Source organism: Rissa tridactyla, chromosome 19, assembly GCF_028500815.1.
Source record: "Rissa tridactyla isolate bRisTri1 chromosome 19, bRisTri1.patW.cur.20221130, whole genome shotgun sequence".
NCBI classification, from domain to species: Eukaryota; Metazoa; Chordata; class Aves; order Charadriiformes; family Laridae; genus Rissa; species Rissa tridactyla.
In genome coordinates, this window is record NC_071484.1 from 876,519 (window position 1) to 899,649 (window position 23,131).

Here is a 23,131-nt window from a genome sequence, read left to right on the forward strand (position 1 = left end):
GAAAGATGGGGAGGGACTCCTCATCAGGGAGTGAAGCGATAGGATGAGGGTAATGGTTTCAAACTGAAAGAGGGGAGATTTAGATTAGCTCTTAGGAAGAAATTCTTGACTGAGGTGGCAGTGAGACACTGGAACAGGCTGCCCAGAGAAGCTGTGGATGCTCCATCCCTGGAGGTGTTCAACGACAGCTTTGATGGGGCTTCAAGCAACCTGGTCTGGTGGGAGGTGTCCCTGCCCAGGGCAGGGGAGCTGGAACTAGATGATCTTGAAGGTCCCTTCCAACTCTAACCATTCTACTGTTCTGTGATTCTACCTCCCACAATAACCTTCTCCATATTTTTAGCAGGCACTGAAGGGAGACTGAGAAGCCTGTAATTACCAGGCTTTACCTTCTTTCCCTTCTGGAGAACGGGGATAACATTTGCCAGCTTCCAGTTGTCTGGGGCCTCTCCAGACTCCCAAGGCCATTGAAAAAAAACAGAGAGAGGTCCTGTGATAACATTGGCCAGCTCTTTCATACCCGGGCATGAATGCCAGAGGGACCCATAGATTTAGGTGCCGAAACAATGCAGAAAAAATACTACAAACTGACCCCAAGCCCCATTTCCAATTGGCCCCTGTGCATCCTGGGGAGAGGAAGGGAATGCAAGAGTGAAGCTGAGCCTGGGAAGAAGGATGGCAGAGAGGGAGGACGGTTCTTTAGGGTTGCGGTAATTTTCTATACTCTCCATTGCACTGTATTTTAATTGGCAATCAAATTCCTGCAGTGTGCAGGACAGGCCACAAACACCTGCCATGCGCAGTGATAAGCCCTCACTGCTGGAAACAGCCACGGGTGACCTCACACACATCACAGCACTCCCCTGGCCCATTGCTCTTGCACCTGGGCTGGGCCCCAGCAGGTTTCTGTTAAAGCTCAGCTAGATTTCCTATCTATGGGTGAACAGCACAGAAGTAGCGGGCAGAGTCCTGGGGCTGCAGGGCACTCAGGGACAGAGAGGACTCGGACTGGGAATTGTCCCGGGACACCGTGGCTCGACCTTCCACTGTTGGCCCATACTTCTTTTTAGTACCCGAGGATGCACTGATGTAGGACACCCACTCGAGACCACCACCGGGGGCCTCACGATACCAATAAACGTAGTAATCCTTGAAGTCGAAGCTGGATGCACGGCAGGAGAGGCGAACGGAGTCCCCGGGAGCTCGCAGCCCTCCGCCGGCCTCCACCAGCCTCAGCTGCGCCCACACCCCTGCGGACGGAGAGCGCAGGCAGCCGGGCAGCGCGCCACCACGGCCCCACGACGTTCCCCCGCCGCCCCGGCGCCCCCCGCCCCGGCACAGCCACAGCCGCCACCCGCCTCTCTCCCGGCAAAGCCCCGCGCCCGGGGCAATGCCCCGCCTGCCCCCCTCGGGGCTCAGCCGCGCCCGCTCCCACACTGCGGCCCGACCCGCCGCCCCAGAGCCTCCCCCTGCCCGGCCTCAGCTTCGGCCTCTCCCTCGCCCGCCCAAGGCGAGCGCCACCAGACACCGCGCCCGGAGCGGGAGCAGCCGCAGCCCCGCGGCCCCGGTACGAGCAGCGCCGCGCGCTGGCAGCCCCAGGCTCGGGCCCGGCTCTCACCTGCCGGCCCCAAGGCCAATGCCATGGACAGGAGCCACGGCCCCAGCCCGGCAGCCATCGATGCCTTACCGCGCCGGGGCCGGACGGGGCCCGGCCGGAGCCGCACAGGAGCCGAGAAGGAGCCGCGCTCGGGCTCGCTTCTGCCCGCCCTGCCGGCTCGGCCCCTCGCCGGGGCAGCGCCCATGCCTCTGCCCGCCCCCAGCACGCCCGCCCCGGCCCTGCCCGTCCCGGCCCCCCGCTGCCGCGGCCCCTTCGGGGCAGGAGAAGGGCGGGCGCGGGCAGGGCCGCGGGGCAGGGCCGTGGGTAGAGGAGGAGTGCGGCGCCCCGGCACACCGAGGCTCCTGAACCGGGGCTGCCAGCGCGGCTCCGTCGCTCTCCCGCCGCGTCGTCCTGCCGAGCTCTCCGCAAGGGCATCTGCGACTTGGCCGCCCGCAGCCGGGGCCGGCCTCAGCGGCAGGGACGGGCCGTCGGCCCGCAGCGTCCCCTCGCAGGAACCTCCCCGTGCCCCGCACCCCCAGCCCGCCCTGGCCTCACTCCCAGCCCCTGCCCGCGGAGACCAGACACACAGAGGGCTGTGCTGCCATCCACAGGGACCTCCACAGGCTGGAGAAGTGGGCTGACAGGAACCCCCTGCAGCTCAACACGGGCAAGAGCCAAGTCCTGCACCTGGGCAGGAACAACTCCCTGCACCAGGCCAGGCTGGGGGCTGCCCACCAGGGAAGCACGTGCTCAGAGAAGGACCCCAATGGTTCTGGTGGACAATGTGACCATGAGCCAGAAATGGGCCCTTGTGGCAAAGAGGGATAATGGTGTCGAGGGCTGCACCAGGAGGAGTGTTTGCAGCAGCTCAGGGAGGTGATCCTTCCCCTCTACTCAGCACTGCTGGGGTCACTCCTGGAGTACTAGCTTCTCTTCCTGGAAGCGGAGTACAATAAAGAGCTGGATATACTGGGGAGAGGCCCGTGAAGGGTGACGAAGATGATTATGGGTCTGGAGCACCTCTTAGATGAGGAAAGGCTGAGAGAGCTGGGACCGTTGACCCTGGAGAAGAGAAGGCTTGGAATTGGGGGAGATTCATCCCATCAATGTATAGAAACATAGAACTTGAGAATCATAGCAGCACTTGGGTTGGAAGGGAAGTTTAAAGGTCACCATGTCCAAACTCCCCTCCAATGTGCAGGGGCATCTTCATCTAGATCAGGTTGCTCAGAGCCCTGTCCAGTCCCTGGAAATATTTCCAGGGATGGGACATCTACAGCCTCTCAGGGAAACCCATTCCTGTGTGTCCTTATCCTCATCACAAAACATTTCTTCCTTCTATCTGTTCATTTAGTTTAAAGCCATTACCCCTAGTCCTATCACTACAGGCCCTACTAAAACATCTCTCCCCACCTTCCTATAAGCTCCCTTTCTATATGGAAAGGCTGCAATAAGGCGTCCCCAGAGTTTTCTCTTCTCCAGGCTGAGCAACCCCAACTCCCTCAGCCTGTCCTCACAGGAGAGGTATTCCACCCCTGTGATCATTTTTGTGACCCTCCTCTGGAGCTGCTCCAGCCACGTCCATGTCTTTCCTGTGCTGAGGACTCCAGAGCTGGATGCAGAACTCCAGGTGGGATCTCAGCAGAGCAGAGAAGAGGGGCACAATCACTTCCCTTGACCTGCTGCCCACACTTCTTTTGATGCCACCCAGGATACAGTTGGCTTTCTGGGCTGCGAGCACACCAGTACCCACAAGTCCTTCTCTGCAGCACTGCTCTCAATCCCTTCATCCCCCAGCCTCGACTGATACCAGGGGTTGCCCCAACCCAGTGCAGGGCCTTACACTTGGCCTTGTTGAACCTCATGAGGTACACATGGGACCACTTCTTGAGCTTGTCCAGGTTCCTCTGGATGGCATGCTGTCCCTCAGGCATGTCAACCACACCACTGAGCTTGGTGTCATCTGCAGAGGCTGCACTCAATCCCACTGTCTATGTCATTGATGAAGACATTAAGTAGTACTGGACCCCATACGGACCCCTGAGGTATACCACTCGTCATTGGACTCCACCTGGACTTTGTTCTGCTGGACAACTTGAGCATGAACCAGAAATGGGCCCTGTGGCAAAGAGGGATAATGGTGTCCTGGGCTGCACCAGGAGGAGAGTTTGCGTCAGCTCAAGGAGGTGGTCCTTCCCCTCTACTCAGTGCTGCTGGTGTCACACCTGCAGTATGGGCTCCACTGCTTGGCTCCCCAGGACAAGAGAGAGTTGGGCATACAGGAGAGAGGCCAGTGAAGGCCAAGAAGGTCATAATGGGACTCGAGCACCCCTTCCATGAAAAAGTCTGAGAGATCGGGGTGCCTTACCCTGGAGAAGAGAAGGTTCAGGGGGATCTCACTGATGTATAGAAACAGAGGAAGGGAGGGGGCAGGGAGGGCAGGGCCAAGCGCTTTTCTGTGGTGCTCAGTGACAGGTCACAAGGCAATGTGCAGCCTTATGTGACACTTTTTCACTGTCAGGGTGACTGTGCACTGGCACAGGTTGCCCAGAAAGGCTGTTGGTTCTCCCTGCTGGGAGATATTCAAAAGCTGTCTGGAGATGGTCCCGGGCAACCGGCTCTAGGAGGCCCTGCTTGAGCAGAGGGTCTGGATGACCTCCTGAGGTGCCCCCCAACTTCAGGATTTCTGTGAGTCTGTGAAAGGCTCACGGGCACATTCACGACTTTGTGATATGTGCCAGGGCAGAGGGGAAAAATGAAACTTGGACTTTACTACTCCCCTGATGACTTCCAGGAACAGCTTTTTACAGGGCTGTTGAGGAAAACGCACTTTCCTCTTTTGGCTACAAGATTCAAAGCTGGAACTCAGGAGAGTTATACAGGACTCACTCAGGAGTGATACAAAAATGTCATATAGGTGGGTAAAAGAGGAGCACGCGGAGGACTCGGGAGAGGTATTCGGCATGGTTATGTTTGCTGTATTTGTGGTGTTCAGTCTTCTGATAGATCTTATGGTTCTTCTGTAGAGTTGCAGACACAGGTACATGCACATGTGAACAGGTTGTACAACCCCCTGCACAAACCCAGAGCCTGGCTTTGGAAGGATGAGGAATAACATGCATCCCCATTTGACCACTTGACTGGCTGCTTCCTGGAGCCCGAGAAGCGTACTGCTGGCCACAGCTTGTTGCTGGAGGCAGGGCTCCTGGACTGAGCAGAGGGGAGGGAATTCAATGGGGAAAAGACTGTTAGAGCCCCTCCATTTCTCCATCAAAACCACCTAACAGTCACTGCTGGAGGGCTGCAGGGCATACCTGGCAGCATGCTGGCAGCGCATGAGGTCATGAGGAGAGGCTCGAGGTCTTCCCCCCAACCAGGACGCAAGAGTATTCCCAAAGCATTCCCAGACCCACAAACTGTCTCTTAGAAGCTCTGGCTGGCCGTCAGGCCTGATGCTGTCCTTTCATACTCCCCAGGAAGGGCATTAGAAAGTGCAGCAGAAGAGGAGCCAGTTTTGCTCCTAACATGGCAGAAAAGTTGAGGCTGTAAGGGACCTCTGAAAAGGTCTGGTTTAACTCTCCTGCTTGAAGCAGGGTCAGCAACAGTAGGTGTACTTGATTTGTTTGTGATGGAGTTAATTTTCTTCAGAGGCGCCTGTATGGGCAGCTGCAATATTTTATGGCAAATACCATGTTGATAACACACCAAAGTTTTAGCTGTTGCTGAACGGTCTTTACACAGTGTCCCTGCCTTCTTTGTTTCTCGTGTTGCCCATCAGCTGTAGAGCTGACCACTCAGGAGAAGAGCCTGAGGAGTAAAAAGCGGCAGAGAGGAGGTGGTATGAACTGGCCGCAACCCCCATTCCCCTTCCCCTATATGCCTCTTGGAGGGAAGAGGTAGAGAAGTTGGGAGTGAAGTTGAACCCGGGAAGAAGCGTGGGATGGCAGAAAGGTGTTTTTAGATTTGTTCTTATTTCTCGCTGTCCTACTCTGATTGGATTGATAATAGATAAAATTTATTTCCTCAAGTTGAGTCTCTTTGGTCTGTAAAGGTAATTGCTGGGTCATCTCCTTGTCTGTTTCTTGACCCATGTGCCTTTCATTGTTTTTTTTTCACCCTGTTCAGTAGAGGAGGGGGACTGACAGAGTCACTTGTTGGGCATCTGGAGGCCAGCCAAGGTCAACCCATCACACCTTGTCTACTTCTTCCCGATCAGGTGATCTGTAGTAGTCACCCACTACAATGTCACCCATCCATCTACTATGGTACAGGAGTAAGCTACCACACCGCCTCTCCATGATCCCACATCTACAAGCAAGCCACAGAGGTAAAACTGGGCCAGGCTGGACAGCAGCCCAGACAATGTGTAATAACCAGCACGTCACTAGACAGTCTCTGAAGTTCCTGCAATACATCCTCCTGCATCATAAATACTTATCTTCACCGCTTTTGACTGCAAGCATGCCAAAGTTTTGTTTCCTGCACCTGCCAATGCGTGACATAAACATCTGGTTAGTGGCTGTTAGAAAGAAATGCTGAGAAGTCTGTACTCCCTATCAGTTGGGTTTTGGCTCCATGAGGCTGCAGAGCTGCTCCAGGCTGAGCCTGGCACCACAGTAATACACTGCTTCATTCCCTTGCTTTGCTGCCTGGATCTGCAGGGTGAATCTGTTCTGGGAGCTCTCCACTGATCCCTTAACGCAACCCTGGATATCTTCTCCAGAGGCATCACCTTCCCGGTAAATCCATTCCAGAGAGCCACGTGGCCCCAGCCGGTACCAGGACATGTAGTACTTGCTCATACTGTCCCCACTCATGCTGCACTGGAAGGTGATTCCATCTCCCTCTCGCATGGCCAGTTCCCCGATGTGCTGCTCCAAGGCCACCTGGCCAGTGACTGCTGCAGTGAGGAAGAACAAGCCATGATCGTTCCAAGATTCAGAAAAGGTCCCGGCATTGCTGGTGGGGACATTTGGATAGCACTGGACTAAATTTGTTCTCTTTCAACCCAACTGACAAAGATGAGTAGAGGAACTGAGCTGGTACCAGGAATCAGTGCTTATGAGGAGAGAGACACCACCTTTCCCTCCCTCCTTTTCCCTGTCAGACAAGAAGTTTTTTTTGATTTTCCGATTTGGTGCAGGAAGGTTTTGCATGATGGAGGACAAATCCCTTTGGCTTTGCCAGGCTGTGATGGTGAGGAATTTACTCTCCTGTCCCTGATACTGCTCGGAATGTGCACAAGGACCTCTCACAGGCAAGTGGGGCTTGGATCCTATGCTGACATCCTCAACCTGCTCTTTGCAAGAACAAAGCATTAGGCCCAAGGATGGGGGTGTACCAGGTAGATTCCCTGCCTGTTCCCACACTGCGGAGCAGCCACACTGGATGGAGGTGCCTAAATCGCAGCTAGAAGAGGAGGAACTCATTTCCTGCTGTGCTCTGCAGGGATCGGTGGGGAGGTAGAGGCGGGGTGCAGGTCAGGCTGCAAGTGGTTAGCACAGCTCTGTGGCGAGCAGAGCACAGGAGCATGCTCAGTTCCTGGGAGGCGTCACCCCTTCCTCTTCCTTTTGCTTACCAACGATGGGCAAGAACCCCACGCACAGGGCAGTCCACACAGCCAGGCCCCACTCTGCCTCGACTTTCTGTAGCTTGTCTCCGCTGGCAGAACAGCTCTGCCCACATCTGCCCTGTCTGTGCCTCTGTCACTGCAGTCAGTCCTAGTCCCTCCTGGTCCCTCCCTCGGTCTATGACAACAGCGAAGGCGAGAGGTGGGGGCTGAAGGAGCAGAAGAACCTGAAGCTGTTGGTGAACTCTCGGGTGTCTCTCATCCTGCAAGGTGCAATACCAGAGAGCTCGCTTGGCAGGAAAACCTCTAGTGGGCAAAAGGTGGCGTGTTGCTGTACAGCTACCCTCGACCTTCCTCTGAGGAAGGACTGCAGTGTTTCTGCTGGGATTTTGGAGCTGACACGGGGGGCGGCAAATTGTCCTCCCAGGGCACCCTGGCTCCTTGCTGCTTGTGAGCTGCTGCTCCTGGATGGGAGCCACTGACCCCTCTACTCTTGTGGACAGGGCGCTCCATGGCAGACGTGCTCCTCACCCTGCTCTTGCTCAGCACCCTACTCCTCCACTCGCTCCCTCGTGCTGACATTTCTCCAGCGGCCTCTTCCCACCAAAGCCTTCCCAGATGCCCCCAAGCAGCAAAGGCAGCAAAGGGCAGGGGAGATCCAGGATTCGCTGTGCACTGAAGCTCTGGCGTAGATGTGCAGGTTCAAGGCCCTCAGCTCACCCCCCCAAACTCATGTGCACAGGACTGAGCAGGGACCAGGCTGTTGGGGCTCCTCAGCACAGCAGGGACACTCCCTTCTCCATTCTTACCCTACTGAGCAGGAACACAGAGCTCCCCCTAGGACCTTTGTAGCCACAGGAGAGGACACCTGCTGAGCCCTACAGTGTCACCGTTTTGACTGGTACTACCATTTTGGGATGCCCAAATTCCATGCTGCCCCTCTGCAGACTCTCTGAGTCCTTCCCCTCCTCTTCCTCTTCATGTGTGCTCCAATCTGGCCCCTTAGGGAAGGGATCGAAGACGGTGGGAAGGCGAGTTGCAAGATGGTAGAGGAACCCATTGAACCTGGAGGTGGCCTAAGGTGCCCTGAGACACTTGGAGCTGCCCCAGCATGGTAGGGATACCCCAGGTTCCCCACAGCCCCCAGATCATATCTTCCTTGTTGGGAGTCCTTACACAAAATTCTATGCTGGACCTCATGAACATACATGAATATATATGCTGGACCTCATGTACACACATGAATATATATGCACAGAGTGCCAACACTTCATGCACAAGGGAAAAGGTGCCCTGCAGCTCAGCTCCTGCTGTTTGCCTGTTCTGGGGCTCCCTGATCAACATGAGATTTAAAAGCTCAATTCAGCTGTGGTTTGCCATAATCAAATCTTAGTTCTTCAATACTTGTTGTGCTGCTTCTTAAACAAACTGCTTTCTCTGTTGCTTTCTTCTTCTGGGAAAGACTGAGGAGAATGGAAGAAGGTGATCAACTTGTTCATGGTTTTGTGTGTGCTTGTGAGATACTCTTCTGCTGCTGCTGCTGCCACAGCACCTCTGTGCCCCTTTCCAGGAAAGGCAGCCCAGGCTACTCCTCAAAAGCCTTTTTGCAGCCAACCATGAAAGACCTGGCTGAATTTAACACCCCTCCTTCCTCTTCTGCCCCGGCTTTGCCTGTCGTTCAAGCACTGTGCCGTTTTTCCAGGTCTCTGGTGCTGCAGAAATACGTGGCCATGCCTGCAGCTGATGGCGACAGCACTTCCAGCAACAGCTGGTTCCTGGAGGGGTCTGCAGAGCTGGTGACTCGTGTCTGGAAGAACGAAGCAATGTGCTGAAGTCCTGTGAAAGGATACAGCAACGCTATGTGCTGCAGGTCTCTGCCAGGAGTCTGACGGATCCAGTCCCAAGCGTAGCTGCTATCGGTGATGGGTACACCAGAGATGCGGCAGGTGAGCGTGAGTGACTCTGAGACCTTCCCTACCACGGGGCCAGAGGCCTCTATCTCCACCTGAGAAAGGGCACCTGCAACCCCAGGAGACAAGGATAAACAGGCAGGAACAGTTCAAGCAATATCTTCATCTACTCCACCACTTCCCTGGGCTTCTGCCTGTGATCTCTGGGATCCAGCAGCTCCAAACACACATGTTCACAAGCTCTTGTTCCTGTCAGAATCTCAGATCTGGGAGACCTCCCCATTCTCCCAGTGGGCTCCCAAATGACCCTCTATACTTTCTGTATTTCCTCTCCTAGCTACTTAGTGAGTGAATAGTGACAACTGGACTGAGTGGACCTGAGCCGTGCCCAAAATCTGAGCACGGCTATTACCACACCTCAACAGTCAGCCGTGACAGGGTACACACGATGGAAACAGCAAACCTTGTTTCCAAAGATGAAGCAGTTTCAGAGTGTGACAGGAGTGAGGATTGGCATGAGACATGGGAAGAAGGCAAGCAGAAGGGGTAATGCTTTGCAGACAGACCCAGATAAAACAGATAAAACGTTTCCATCATGACCAAGCACCAATGTAGTTACATCATATGATGTAACTACAAAACTCTCTGAGAGCAGCCCTGAACCACTGTGAGATTCGACTCCATACCAGGGGTCAATACTGGCTCCAATCCTGTTGCACATCTTCATTAACGATCTGGAGGACTGCACAGAGTGTGCCCTCAGCAATTGTGCAGATGACACCAACCTGGGAGGAGTGGCTGATACAGCAGGGGGTTGTGCTGCCATCCAGAGGGACCTTGGCAGGCTGGAGAGATGGGCTGACAGGAACCTGAGGCAGTTCAACAAGCAGGAAGGCAAACTGCTGCACCTGGAGAGGAACAACCCTGAGCACCAGGACAGGCTCTGGTCACCCAGCTGGAAAGCAGCTTTGCAGAAAAAGGCCTTGGGGTTGTGGCAGACACCAAGTTGGCCATGAGCCAGCAATGGGCCCTGGCAGCAAAGGTGGCCAGTGGTATCCTGGGTGGCATTAGACAAAGTGTTGCCAGCATGTCATGGGAAGCAATCCTTCCCCTCCCCCATGTGGTGTCAGCCCTGATGCAGGTTCTTATCTTTATTCAGCTCCAGGTGCTGGGTAACTGCTGTGTTGCTGCATTAGCCACCTAATCAAACTGTTGTTACTCCTTCACCTCTCACTCAGCCCAGCAGGATAGCCTGAACCTGGATGTGGAGGAATCTGGGAGAGTACCTGACTGATGACATAGAGTAGCAACAGGTTTTTCCAGACCCTGCTTAGATTTGGATACAATTGGGCATGTGCGGCAGTCCACGTAGTCTCCAGAATCAGAGCACTCGCATCCCATCTGCAGTGCCTGATCCTGCTACAGCTACCGGGAAGTCCCTGAGAAGGAACTGAATATCATCTGTCTTGTGAGTGCAGTGTACGTGCCCTTAATCCCTCCTACACTCCAAACAGTTAAGAACGATAGCTAGCAGTTCCTTCAGAGCACGCAAAACATTGCAAGGAGTGCCCGGAGGGCTACGATTGGGAGGGGGAATTTGACTCTCCCTCTGCACAGTCAAATTCGGAAAGCCCACTCACAACTGGTCAGTCTGCTGGTGGCACAGCACATCCACACATTGGCATCCTCGTCTGCCAGACTGAAGCAGCTGCCTTAGCAGCATTGTCAGTCTGTAGAGCACGGGATGCTGGGAAGGGACAGGATGACACAGCCTCCCTATGCCATGGTATGCAACTGGCTGTTATAAACCAGAAACAGCACACTTTTGAAATGACTGGCCCAACGGTGACAAAAGGCCGCTGGGCTGCTAGCTGGCTTCTCTGCTTAGGAGATTGCTCAGGGGCTGTGGGCCATGGGGCCACAGAGACGCCCCCATGATCTTTGGGGTTTGGCAGCTGCAAACACACATGCTCAGAAGGTCTTGCCCCATTATATTCGCAGGCCTGGGAGAGAAGCTCCCAATCAAAACCAAACAACCCAGAACAAGAGAAAGCATTCAGACAATGTGTGAGCCAGACGAGACCAAGGGGGAAATACTGGAAGCTCAGACCTTTTGTAAGATGCCTCTTCAATCCTCCCTCAATGTCTGTGAGGACTCTAAAAGTCAAAACATCTCATGCAGATTGGAAGGCCCATTTTTGTCCTTCCTGGTTCATTTTTCATGACAAATTCACTACCTTGGAGTTTCCTTCTTTCCCTTTAACCTCCAGAAATGACTTCTTGTGTGGGCACCTTGATAAATTCTTGCTTTTCTCTCTGGACTATAAGCTGGAGTTCGAAGGGTAAATCTGCATGGGAATCCAATGTTTATGGGCGCTGAAAAGGCAGCCCCCAGCAGACTGAGCAGTGCTGCTCAGCCAGGTCCATGTGAGGGACTCAGGTGTGCTGTTCTTTGGGTAAAACAGAGAAGACAGAGATGAAGAGATGAGAAGACGATGAGGAGGAGAGATAGTAGAGAAGAGGCAAGGCGAGGCGAAGCGCGGAGAGGACGCTGGAGGGAAGGGAGGCCATCCACAAGGACTTGGACAGGCTTGAGAAGTGGGGCTGTTTGAACCTTATGAAGTTCAACAAGGCCAAGTGCAAGTCCTCTGTGTGAGATGGGGCAATCCCAAGAAAAGTACTGGCTGGGCAGAGAACGGATGGAGAGCAGCCCTGAGGAGAGGCACTTGGGGGTGTTGGTCAATAAGAAGCTCAACACAACCCAACAATGAGCACATGGCTTTCTAGCCAACTGCATCCTGGGCTGCATCCCCACAGCATGGCCAGGAGGGCAAGGGAGGGGATTCTACCCCTCTACTCTGCTCTCATGAGACCCACCTGGAGTACTGCATCCAGCTCAGGACCTGGACCTCCTGGAGCGAGTCCAGCAGAGGGCCACGAAGATAATCAGAGGGCTGGAGCACCTGTCTCCTATGAAGACAGGCTGAGAGACATGGGGTTGTTCAGCCTGGAGAAGAGGAGCCTCTTGGGAGACCTTGTAACTGCCTTCCAGTGCCTAAAAGAGGCCTACAGGAAAGATGGGGAGGGACTCCTCATCAGGGAGTGAAGCGATAGGATGAGGGTAATGGTTTCAAACTGAAAGAGGGGAGATTTAGATTATATATTAGGAAGAAATTCTTGACTGTGGGGGTGGTGAGACACTGGAATAGGCTGCCCAGAGAAGCTGTGGATGCTCCATCCCTGGAGGTGTTCAACGACAGCTCAGATGGGGCTTCGAGCAACCTGGTCTGGTGGGAGGTGTCCCTGCCTAGGGCAGGGGGGCTGGAACTAGATGATCTTGAAGGTCCCTTCCAACTCTAATCATTCTACTGTTCTGTGATTCTACCTCCCACAATAACCTTCTCCATATTTTTAGCAGGCACTGAAGAGAGACTGAGAGGCCTGTAATTACCAGGCTTTACCTTCTTTCCCTTCTGGAAAACAGGGAAAACATTTGCCAGCTTCCAGTTGTCTGGGGCCTCTCCAGACTCCCAAGGCCATTGAAAAAAAACAGAGAGAGGTGCTGTCATAACATTGGCCAGCTCTTTCATACCCTGTCATGAATGCCAGAAGGACCCACAGATTTAGGTGCCGAAACAATGCAGATGAAATACTACAAACTGACCCCAAGCCCCATTTCCAATTGGCCCCTGTGCATCCTGGGGAGAAGAAGGGAATGCAAGAGTGAAGTTGAGCCTGGGCAGAAGGATGTCAGAGAGGGAGGACGGTTTCTTTAGGGATGGGGTATTTTTATATACGCTCCATTGCACTGTATTTTAATTGGCAACCAAATGAATTCCTGCAGTGTGCAGGACAGGCCACAAACACCTGCCGTGCACAGTAATAACTCTTCACTGCTGGAAACAGCCCTGAGCACCACCACACATATCACAGCACTCCCCTGGCCCATTGCTCTTGCACCTGGGCTGGGCCCCAGCAGGTTTCTGTTAAAGCTCAGCTGTATTTCCTATCTATGGGTGGATAGCACAGAAGTAGTGCGCAGAGTCCCGTGGCTGCAGGGCACTCAGGGACAGAGAGGACTCAGAACGGGAATTGTCCCGGGACGCCGTGGCTCGACCCTCCACCGCTGGCCCGTACTTCTTTGTAGTACCCGAGGATGCACTGATGTAGGACACCCACTCGAGACCACCACCGGGGGCCTCACGGTACCACCGCACAGGAAAATTCCCAAACGTGAAGCCGGATCCATGACAGGAGAGGCGCACGGAGTCCCCGGGCACTCGCAGCCCTCCGCCGGCCTCCACCAGCCTCAGCTGCGCCCACACCCCTGCGGACGGAGAGCGCAGGCAGCCGGGCAGCGCGCCACCACGGCCCCACGACGTTCCCCCGCCGCCCCGGCGCCCCCCGCCCCGGCACAGCCACAGCGGCCACCCCCCTCTCTCCCGGCAAAGCCCCGCGCCCGGGGCAATGCCCCGCCTGCCCCCCTCGGGGCTCAGCCGCGCCCGCTCCCACACTGCGGCCCGACCCGCCGCCCCAAAGCCCCCCCCGGCCCCGGCCTCGACCTCGGCCTCTCCCTCGCCCGGACACGGCGATCGCCAGCCGACAGCGCGCCCGGAGCGGGAGCAGCCGCAGCCCCGCGGCCCCGGTACGAGCAGCGCCGCGCGCTGGCAGCCCCAGCAACGAGCCCGATCCCGGCTCTCACCTGCCGGCCCCAAGGCCAAGGCCAGGAGCCACGGCACCAGTCCGGCCGCCATCGATGCCTTGCCGCGCCGGGGCCGGACGGCGACCAAGGGCCCGGCGGGAGCCGCACAGGAGCCGAGCGGAGCCGCGCTCGGGCCCGCTTCTGCCCGCCCTGCCGGCTCGGCCCCTCGCCGGGGCAGCGCCCATGCCTCTGCCCGCCCCCAGCACATCATCCCCAGCCCGGCCCCCCGCTGCAGCGCCCCCTTCGGGGCAGGAGAACGGCCGGCGCGGGTAGGGCCGCGAGGGCAGGGCCAGGAGGAGCGCGGCGCCCCGGCACACCGACGCTCCTGGCCCGGGGCTGCCAGCGCGGCTCCGCCACTATCCCGCCTCGTCGCCCTGCCGAGCCCTGCGCAAGGGCGTCGGCACCTCGACCGCCCGCAGCCGGGGCCGGCCCCGGCGGCAGGGACGGGCCGTACGCCCGCAGCGTCCCCTCGCAGGACCCTCCCCGTGCCCCGCACCCCCAGCCCGCCCTGGCCTCACTCCCAGCCCCTGCCCGCGGAGACCAGACACACAGAGGGCTGTGCTGCCATCCACAGGGACCCCGACAGGCTGGAGAAGTGGGCTGACAGGAACCCCCTGCAGCTCAACACGGGCAAGAGCCAAGTCCTGCACCTGGGCAGGAACAACTCCCTGCACCAGGCCAGGCTGGGGGCTGCACACCAGGGAAGCACGTGCTCAGAGAAGGACCCCAATGGTTCTGGTGGACAATGTGACCATGAGCCAGAAATGGGCCCTTGTGGCAAAGAGGGATAATGGTGTCGAGGGCTGCACCAGGAGGAGTGTTTGCAGCAGCTCAGGGAGGTGATCCTTCCCCTCTACTCAGCACTGCTGGGGTCACTCCTGGAGTACTAGCTTCTCTTCCTGGGAGCGGAGTACAATAAAGAGCTGGATATACTGGGGAGAGGCCTGTGAAGGGTGACGAAGATGATTATGGGTCTGGAGCACCTCTTAGAAGAGGAAAGGCTGAGAGAGCTGGGACCGTTGAACCTGGAGAAGAGAAGGCTTGGAGTGGGGAGAGATTTGTCCCGTCTATGTATAGAAACATAGAACTTGAGAATCATAGCAGCACTTGGGTTGGAAGGGAAGTTTAAAGATCACCATGTCCAAGGCAGCAAAGGGCAGTGGAGATCCAGGATTCGCTGTGCACTGAAGCTCTGGCGTAGATGTGCAGGTTCAAGGCCCCCAGCTCATCCCCCAAAACTCATGTGCACAGGACTGAGCAGGGACCTGGCTGTTGGGGCTCCTCAGCAGAGCAGGGACACTCCCTTCTCCATTCTTACCCTACTGAGCAGGAACACAGAGCTCCCCCTAGGACTTTTGTAGCCACAGCATGGGACACCTCTGGAGTCCTGACACAGTGTCACCATCTTAATGGGTACCACCGTGTCAGGGAGCACTGCCCTCTCCACAGTGGCCTCCACACCACCCCTCCACAGACTGTCCGAATCCTTCCCCTCCCCTCTCTTTTCATGGGTGCTCCAACAGGGCCCCTTGGGGATGGGATCCAGGACAGTCATGGGAAAGGGAGTGCAGAGGGTAGAGGAACCCATAGAAACTGGAGGCTTGAGGCTGGACAAAGAAGAAGGGGGATGCAGGGCCAGGGGGACCTAAGGTGCACTGGGACACTTGGAGCTGCCCCAGCCTGGTAGGACACGCCAGGTCCCCTACAGCCCCAAGCCCATGGAAGGCTGGAGTATTGCTCTGGCACAGGGCACCCTCCATATCCTCCTTGCTGGAGTCCTCCTACAAAATTCCATGCTGGCCCTCACTGTACACACATGAGCATGTATGCACATGGAGCCAACCCTAAGAACACGACAAAGAGACTATTCATCTCCAGGGGAAAAGACACTCCGCAGATCAGCTCCTTACGATGCACTGCTTTGGGGCTCCCTGAACCACAGGAGGTTTCAAAACTCAAGTCAGTTCTGACTTTCCATGCTCAAATTTTACTTCTTTATTTCTCACTGGTTTTTTTCCTAAAAAAAAAACCACCCACCCCTCTTTGTCACTTTCTGCCTGTAAGAGCCTGAGAAAGAAGTTCAACAATATGCTCATGGTTTTGTCTGTGTCCGTGAGAGACACTTCTGCTGCTGGTGCACCTCAGTGCTTGTTTCTGGGAAAAGACAGCCCGGATTAATCTTGAGAATTCTGGGAAGAGCCTTGCCTTGCAGCAACCACAACAGACCTGGCTGCATTCAGCCCCCCTCCTTCCGCTTCTGCCCTGGCCCTGCCTGTCTTTCAAGAACTGTGCCCTTTTCCAGCTCTCTGGTGCTGCAGAAATAGGTGGCCGAGTCTGCGGCTGATGGCGAGAGCCCAGTGTGCTCCCACATGACCCTCTGTACTTGCTGTGTCTGCTCTCCACACTCCTCAGGGAGCAAAACTTGTGGGCTGGACCAAGTGGACCTGAGCCACGCCCAAAAGCAGAGCAGGGCTATTCACACACCTCACCCCATGGGTCATGACTGGGTATGTGTCCTACTGGGAAACGACAGAAACAGCAAAGGCAAAGCAGAATATTTAGAGCTCATCTGGTGAGAGAACTGGGTAAAACATCCTTGGGAAATTCAAACATTTGAAAACTTTCTGTTGCAAAAACACAAGCCTGAGAGCAGCCCCGAAGAACTCAGGGACACACCTGCCTTCCAGCTCTGGTGGCCAGAGCTGGGACCCTGGCAGGAGGTTTCTGTTAAAGCTCAGCTGGATTTCCTGTCTCCGTGCGAGCGGCACAGAAGTAGCGGGCAGAGTCCCGGGGCTGCAGGGCACTCAGGGACAGAGATGCCTCAGAACGGGAATTATCACGGGACAGTGTGGCTCGTCCCTCCACTGCTGGCCCGTACTTTGAAGTACCAGAGAGGATGCTGATGACAGACACCCACTCGAGACCACCAGCGGGGGCCTCACGGTACCACCAAACTGCAGAAGTCCTGAAGTCGAAGCCGGATGCACGGCAGGAGAGGCGAACGGAGTCCCCGGGCACTCGCAGCCCTCCGCCGGCCTCCACTAGCCTCAGCTGCGCCCAAACCCCTGCGGACGGAGAGCGCAGGCAGCCGGGCAGCGCGCCACCACGGCCCCACGACGTTCCCCCGCCGCCCCGGCGCCCCCCGCCCCGGCACAGCCACAGCGGCCACCCCCCTCTCTCCCGGCAAAGCCCCGCGCCCGGGGCAATGCCCCGCCTGCCCCCCTCGGGACTCAGCCGCGCCCGCTCCCACACTGCGGCCAGACCCACCGCCCCAAAGCCTCCCCAGCCTCGGCCTCTCCCTCGCCCGCCCACCCCACCCGCTCCCCGCTTCCCCCCCAAGGCGAGCGGCAGCCGACAGCGTGCCCGGCGCGGGAGCAGCCGCAGCCCGGGGCGCCGGCACGGGCAGCGCGCCCGCGAGCAGCCCCGGGCCCGGCCTCGCCGCCCTCCCCTCCCCGTTCTCACCTGCCGGCCCCGAGGCCAAGGCCAGGAGCCACGGCACCAGCCCGGCCGCCATCGTGCCCTGCCGCGCCGGGGCCGGACGGCGACCGAGGGCCGGACGGGAGCCGCACAGGCGCCGAGCAGGAGCCGCGCTCGAGCCCGCTCCTGCCCGCCCCGCCGGCTCGGCCCATCGCCGGGGCAGCGCCCATGCTTCCGCCCGCCCCCAGCACACCCTCCCCGGCCCGGCCCAGCCCGGCGCCCCGCTGCAGCGGCCCCTTCGGGGCAGGAGAAGGGCGGGCGCGGGCAGGGCCGCGAGGGCAGGGCCAGGAGGAGCGCGGCGCCCCGGCACACCGAGGCTCCTGGCCCGGGGCTGCCAGCGCGGCTCCGCCACTATCCCGCCTCGTCGCCCTGCCGAGCCCTGCGCAAGGGCGTCGGCACCTCGACCGCCCGCAGCCGGGGCCGGCCCCGGCGGCAGGGACGGGCCGTCGGCCCGCAGCGTCCCCTCGCAGGACCCTCCCCGTGCCCCGCACCCCCAGCCCGCCCTGGCCTCACTCCCAGCCCCTGCCCGCGGAGACCAGACACACAGAGGGCTGTGCTGCCATCCACAGGGACCTCCACAGGCTGGAGAAGTGGGCTGACAGGAACCCCCTGCAGCTCAACACGGGCAAGAGCCAAGTCCTGCACCTGGGCAGGAACAACTCCCTGCACCAGGCCAGGCTGGGGGCTGCACACCAGGGAAGCACATGCTCAGAGAAGGACCCCAATGGTTCTGGTGGACAATGTGACCATGAGCCAGAAATGGGCCCTTGCGGCAAAGAAGGATATGGGCTGTCCTGGCATATGGGATGTCCTGGGCTGCACCAGAAGGAGTGTTTGCAGCAGCTCAGGGAGGTGATCCTTCCCCTGTACTCAGCACTGCTGAGGTCACTCCTCTGGCGTACTAGCTTCTCTTCCTGGAAGCGGAGTACAATAAAGAGCTGGATATACTGGGGAGAGGCCCGTGAAGGGTGACGAAGATGATTATGGGTCTGGAGCACCTCTTAGATGAGGAAAGGCTGAGAGAGCTGGGACCGTTGACCCTGGAGAAGAGAAGGCTTGGAGTGGGGGGAGACAGGACCTCTTTCCCCATCTTCCTATAAGTTCCCTTTCTATATGGTCACCTGCAGGGAGGAGCGGACAGGGCAGGTGACCCAAAACTGACCAACAGGGGTATTCCATCCCATCTGCCCCATGCTCAGTAGAAAAGCTGAGGGATCAAAGGGTCAGTCTCTTTTTCATCAATGGCTGATGTCCGAGGAGGACCCTGTCTGTTCATCTGCCTTTGATCCCCATCCGCGTGTTCCTGACTTCAGCTCTGGAATCCAGTTCCCACCCGTCCCCGAGTCCAGTCTGGGACTTCCCCAGTGCCTGCCGGTGACGTCATCTTGGGAGCTTAAGAGGGTTTTGTATATACTGTATCTATTTTATTATTTCCTTTATATTTTATTATTAATATTTCATTAAAGTCATTTAGTTTCTTCTAAACTCGCAAATCTCTTTATCTCTACTCCTCCTCTCCATGTGCGAGAGGTGGGGGGAGAGCATCTGTTGCCAGCTATTGGCCAATTTTGCCAAAACCACAACAGTAGCTTTTGCTATACGTGTATCCCAATGTTTGAGTCCTACCACCCATTGCTCTCAGTGTAGTTTTTTAACAGTCCATTGTATCATTCTATCTTCACGGAGGCTGGTGCGTGATAGGGGATGTGATACACCCACTCAATGCCATGCTCTTTGACCCAGGTGTCTACAATGCTGTTTCGGAAAAGAGTCCCATTGTCCCCCTCAGTTCTCTCTGTGGTGCCATGTAGCCACAGGACTTGCTTTTCAAGGCCCAGGATAGTGTTCCGGGTGGTGGCATGGGGCACAGGGTATGTTTCCAGCCATCCAGTGGTTGCTTCCACCATTGTGAGCGCATGGCGCTTGCCTTGACGGGTTTGTGGCAATGTGATATAAGCAATCTGCCAGGCGTCCCCATATTTATATTTCAGCCATTGTCCTCCATACCAAAGAGGCTTTAACCACTTGGCTTGACTGACTGCAGCACATGTCTCACATTCATGGATAACCTGCGCAATAGTGTCCATGGTCAAGTCCACCCCTCAGTCACAAGCCTATCTATATGTAGCATCTCTTCCTTGATGGCCTGAGGTGTCAGGGGCCCATCAAGCTATGAAGACTTCACCCTTATGTTGCCAGTCCAGATCCACCTGAGCCACTTCAATCCTAGCAGCCTGATCCACCTGCTGGTTGTTCTGATGTTCCTCAGTGGCTCGACTCTGGGGTACATGGGCATCTACGTGACGTACTTTCACAACAAGATTCTATTACTGGGCACCAATATCTCGCCACAGTTGTGTGGGGCCTCTTCTGCGTGTGTCACCTCCTCCTCTACTGACATTCCAAAATCCTTGCCTTCTGGCCAGTCCATGATCACTTCCAGAATTCCTGGGCAACTGGGGTTTCCCATTCGAGGTCGCTGTGTGATCAGTGCAATCCACTTACTCCACGTAGCATCAGTTGCATGATGCCTGCTGGGGACCCTTTCTTTGAACATACAGCCCAGCACCAGCAGTCGAGGTGCTAAGAGGAGCTGTGCTTCTGTACCAACCACTTCCGAAGCAGCTCGAACCCCTTCATATGCTGCCAATATCTCTTTTTCTGTTAGAGTGTAGCGGGCTTCGGATCCTCTGTATCCCCGACTCCAAAACGCCAGGGGCTGACCTCGAGTCTCCCATGGTGCCTTCTGCCAGAGGCTCCAGGTAGGGTCATTCTCCCCGGCTGCGGTGTAGAGCACATTTGTAACATCTTCTCCTGCCCAGACTGTCCCCAGGGCCACTGCATGGACTATTTCCTGTCTGATTTGTTCAAAAGCTTGTCGTTGCTCAGGACCCCATTTAAAGTCATTCTTCTTCCGGGTTACTTGATACAGAGGGCTTACAGTTAGACTGTAATGTGGGATATGCATCCTCCAAAAACCCACAATGCCTAAGAAAGCTTGTGTTTCCTTTTTACTAATTGGTGGAGACATAGCTGCCCTGTTGTTGATCAATTCATTGGGATTTGACAGCATCCATCTTGCTGTTTTCTTCCTTAAAACTGGATCTCCTGTGCAGGTCCCTTGACCTTACCTCGTTTTATGGCAAAACCAGCTTTCAGAAGGATTCGGACTATTTTATTCCCATTCTCAAAAAGTTCTTCTGCTGCATTGCCCCATACGATGATGTCATCAATGTATTGCAGATGTTGCAGAGCTTCACCCTGTTCCAGTGCAGTCTGGATCAGCCCAGGGGAAATGGTGGGGCTGTGTTTCCACCCCTGCCGCAGTCGATTCCAGGTGTACTGGTCACCCCTCCAAGTGAAAGCAAACTGTGGCTTCCACTCTGCTGCCAAAGGGATTGAGAAGAATACATTTGCTATATCAGTTGCGGCATACCACTTGGCTGCCTTGGACTCCAGTTCATTGGAAGTTCTAGCATGTCCAGCACGGCAGCACTCAGCGGTGGCGTGACTTCAATCAGGCCACTATAGTCTACAGTTAGCCTCCACTCTCCCTTAGATTCTCTCTCCAGCCATGTGGGACTGTTAAAGGGTGAGCGAGTCTTGCTGATCATGCCTTGAGCCTCTAGTTGACGAATCAGCTTATGGATGGGAATCAGAGAGTCTCGGTTAGTGCGATACTGCCGCCGATGCATTGTTGTGTCAACAATCGGCACCTGTTGTTCTTCGACCCTCAACAACCCCACAACAGAAGAATCCTCTGAGAGACCAGGCAAGGTAGACAACTGTTTAACTTCCTCCGTCTGCAAGGCAGCTATGCCAAAGGCCCACTGGTACCCTTTTGGGTCCTTAAAATACCCTCTCCTGAGGTAATCTATACCAAGGATGCATGGAGCCTCTGGGCCAGTCACAATGGGATGCTTTTGCCACTCATTCCCAGTTAGGCTCACTTCCGCCTCCAGTACAGTCAACTCTTGCAATCCCCAGCAATACAAATGGGTTCTGCCGCTCTATAGCTTGTTGGTATTAGGGTGCACTGTGCACCCATATCCACTTGAGCCTTATACTCCTGGGGGTCTGATGTGCCAGGCCATCGAATCCACACCGTCCAATAAACCTGCTTGTCCCTTTCCTCTACCTGGCCAGAGGCAGGACCCCTCTAATCCTGGTCATAGTATCCAATACTCACTTCTTGCAGAAATGACTTGGAAGTTCCTTCAAGAGGATCAGAAGCAAGATCAGGCCTTCTGCTCTGCCTGGGGTACTGCCTGCTGGAAACTGGGGTGGCACTTTTCCTGGAGGGATCCCCTTTTGTGGTTGTTCTTCCTTGCAACTCCTGTACCCGTGTCTGCAGGATCAAAGTAGGTTGTCCATCCCACTTCCTTATGTCCCCTCCGTGGTCACGCAGGTAGAACCACAGGGTGCCTTATAGTGTCTGTAGTCTCTCTCTTGAGTGGGGAAACACCTGATTCTAATAGCTGATATGCTGTCCCGTACAGGTGGGGAGCAAGACATATTCTCTCCAAGTTGCTGGACCTTCCAGGACAGTTTCTCCTCAGCTGAGACGAGGGGCGAAGAGAGGCTTTCTTTATATCGTCGGAGCCAGCCAGTCATCTCATCCACTGTTGGTCCTTCTTCGCCTTTCTATTCCATTACTGCCCATGAGTTGGCATACGACGACAGTGCCCATCACACCTACCCTCTCCCTGCTTCCCTGATGAAGATGAGCACCAGCCACAGTGCGCCTGGTATGGAAGCAGCCGCAGCCCCAAGGCCTTGGCATGGGCAGGGCTGCCTGCGGGCAGGCCTTGCTGCCCTACCTGCCTTGAACTCACCTGCTCGCCCCATGGCCAGGACAGCCTCGATGCCTCTGCTCGCCTCCAACAGACCAGACCTGGCCCTTCTCAGTGTTGCCTGGTGACAGAGAAGGTTGTGGTCGCATCTCATCAATATACAGAAATACCTGAAGAGAGGGTGCAGAAAAGACAGGGCCAGGCTTATCTCAGTGATGCCCAGTCATGGAACAAGAGGCAACGCACACAAGGTGAAGGACAGGAGGCCCCACCTGAACATCAGGAAAACCTTCTTCTCTGTGGGACCTCCCAAGGACTGATTCGGGTTGCGCAGGGAGGCTGCAGATTTACCATGCTTGGAGATATTCAAAAGCTGTCTGGACATGGGCCTTGGCAACTGCCTCCAGGTGTCCCTGCTTGAGAAGAAGGGCTGGGCCAAATGACCTCTGGAGGTCCCTTCCAACCTCAGTTGTTCTGTCAATCTGTGAGCAGAGGGGAAGGATCATTGCCTCAATTTATGCAATGCATTCAAGTCATGAAAAGCTGTGCCAAGTTTCTGTGAGGAAACCTCCAACTCCTCCTCTGACCCTGCCTCATTACCAAGGATGGGCAATCACACCATGCCGAGGGTGTTACACATGGGCAGAGCAGCTGCTGCTCACCTCTCCCCAGATCCTCTCTGCCCACACATCTGCTCATGTTTCCCACCTCTCTGGACCACTGACAGCATCCAGCCGCCATGAGACACCCACCTCTCTGACCCCAGGCACCACCCACTCACTGACTCAACCCTGAGATGAGCTGTGACCCCCATGAACATGCAGGAGGAGAGAGCAGGAGGGGAGGAAGCTGATGATGTTCAGGCACACCCCAAGTGTCTTTCACTGTGGTCCCCTGTGGCACAGGGGAGACACTGGGATTTATGCCGTTGTCCTCCTGGGTGACCATTATGTGTGAGGAAGCCCTGCTTTCTTGGAAAGGCCTAAACACCTGCCAGCCCACAGGAAGTAGGAAATGAATTCCTGATTTTTCTTCCCTTGCGCATGCAGCTTCGCTTTACCTATTAAAATGTCTTTATATGTA

General features: G+C 56.1%; 2 gene segments (V, D, J or C); both read right to left on the minus strand.

Annotated features, from left to right (window-relative positions):
• Positions 1 to 201: 201 nt before the first annotated feature.
• On the minus strand, positions 202 to 1,728 carry LOC128919283 (Ig heavy chain V region C3-like). The segment is given in 2 exon segments: positions 202 to 1,250; positions 1,619 to 1,728. Coding segments are annotated over 2 exon segments (375 nt in total).
• An 11,358-nt stretch (positions 1,729 to 13,086) lies between these two features.
• LOC128919454 (Ig heavy chain V region C3-like) lies at positions 13,087 to 17,326 on the minus strand. The segment is given in 2 exon segments: positions 13,087 to 13,403; positions 17,241 to 17,326. Coding segments are annotated over 2 exon segments (369 nt in total).
• Between the last annotated feature and the right edge of the window lie 5,805 nt (positions 17,327 to 23,131).